The 1,148-nt window shown below is 24.1% G+C and overlaps 1 protein-coding gene across 1 annotated transcript in view; it reads right to left on the bottom strand.

Annotated features, from left to right (window-relative positions):
- Positions 1-5: 5 nt before the first annotated feature.
- The window catches only part of LOC112681027 (protein 60A-like), a gene marked incomplete at its 3' end in the record, with an annotated part of 2,790 nt that continues 1,647 nt past the window's right edge, over positions 6-1,148 (bottom strand). The window contains exons 4-6 of the mRNA XM_025551293.1: positions 1,046-1,146; positions 487-563; positions 6-194 (exon numbers count right to left, since the gene is read on the bottom strand). Coding sequence (XP_025407078.1) covers positions 6-194; positions 487-563; positions 1,046-1,146 — 367 coding nt within the window. The remainder of the gene's footprint in view (positions 195-486; positions 564-1,045; positions 1,147-1,148) is intronic.

Below are 1,148 nucleotides of genomic sequence, written 5' to 3'. Positions count from 1 at the left end.
AAAAAAAATAGTACTGCCTGTTGTGCCATTTTCGTTGGAGCACAACATGGTTTAGGTACCTGCAATGGACTCATTAGATGTACCAGAGTTTGAACAATAGCATGGTTAGTTGCATTCATATGAGTATTGAGCGGAAAATTACATTCACCAGTGCAATAAAATGCACCATAGCCATCAGGAGCTATAATCCAATCCTGAAAAAAAATTATTATAAAATAATGGTTTAATATAAATATCAACACTTAACTGAAACTTAAAATGAAAACATTAAATCTAAATTGAATATGTTTATCTTGGATTGGAAAAGTAATATTTAACCTCATTTAAGAATTCGTTTATTCAAAAAATAGAAATAAATATAAAAATAAAAATTGTTACTAAATAATTTAAATCAGAATCATAATAAAGAGAAGTGGAATTGTAATATGCTTAATAAAATAGCGAATCATTATTTTATTAAAATTATTAATAACTATTTAATTTTACCTGCCACTCAAGATCTCTGAAGCTCACGTATAATGTTTGTATCTGACAACTCCTAGACTGAAATCCATCTCCAATGTCTAAAATATATGTAATATATTAATAAACGTAATAAACTTAAAACAATTAAAAATATTATTTATTGTTTATAAATGTCTAGTAATGTTATAATCAAAATAATTATTGTTAAGGATTTCTAGGTTAGGATAATAAAATAAAACTTTTAATATTAAAAAATAAAAATAAAAAAAAAATACTTGGAAATGAATGTAAGACATTAAATGGGTAAGGAAAAAAATTAATTGTGAGCACTTGATTAAATAACAATGTAATATAATGTGTTTGCTGTTGCTATTAAAATGTGTAAGCTCCATATATAATATTTTCTCTGTATCTTATTTTATGCATTTTATTAATCTAAACAAATGTATGATAATAAATGGATCATAATAGATTATTAGTATTTAATCTAGCTTGTCTTTTTGTAAATTCATATTGATTTTTAATTAATTTAAATAGCTGTATTATTAGATTCATATAAATGCATTTGTTTTATATTTACTTTGAAAAGGATTAGAATTGAAACTACTTTCAATTGCTTTTCTTCTTCTCCGTCTGTAGTGTTTCTGAAGTGAAGGACCACCAACTATATTACCTCCATTTCT

The sequence above is a fragment of the Sipha flava genome, unplaced genomic scaffold, assembly GCF_003268045.1.
Source record: "Sipha flava isolate LNK unplaced genomic scaffold, YSA_version1 18409_pilon_pilon, whole genome shotgun sequence".
NCBI lineage: Eukaryota > Metazoa > Arthropoda > Insecta > Hemiptera > Aphididae > Sipha > Sipha flava.
This window is presented reverse-complemented; position numbering and strand designations above follow the sequence as displayed.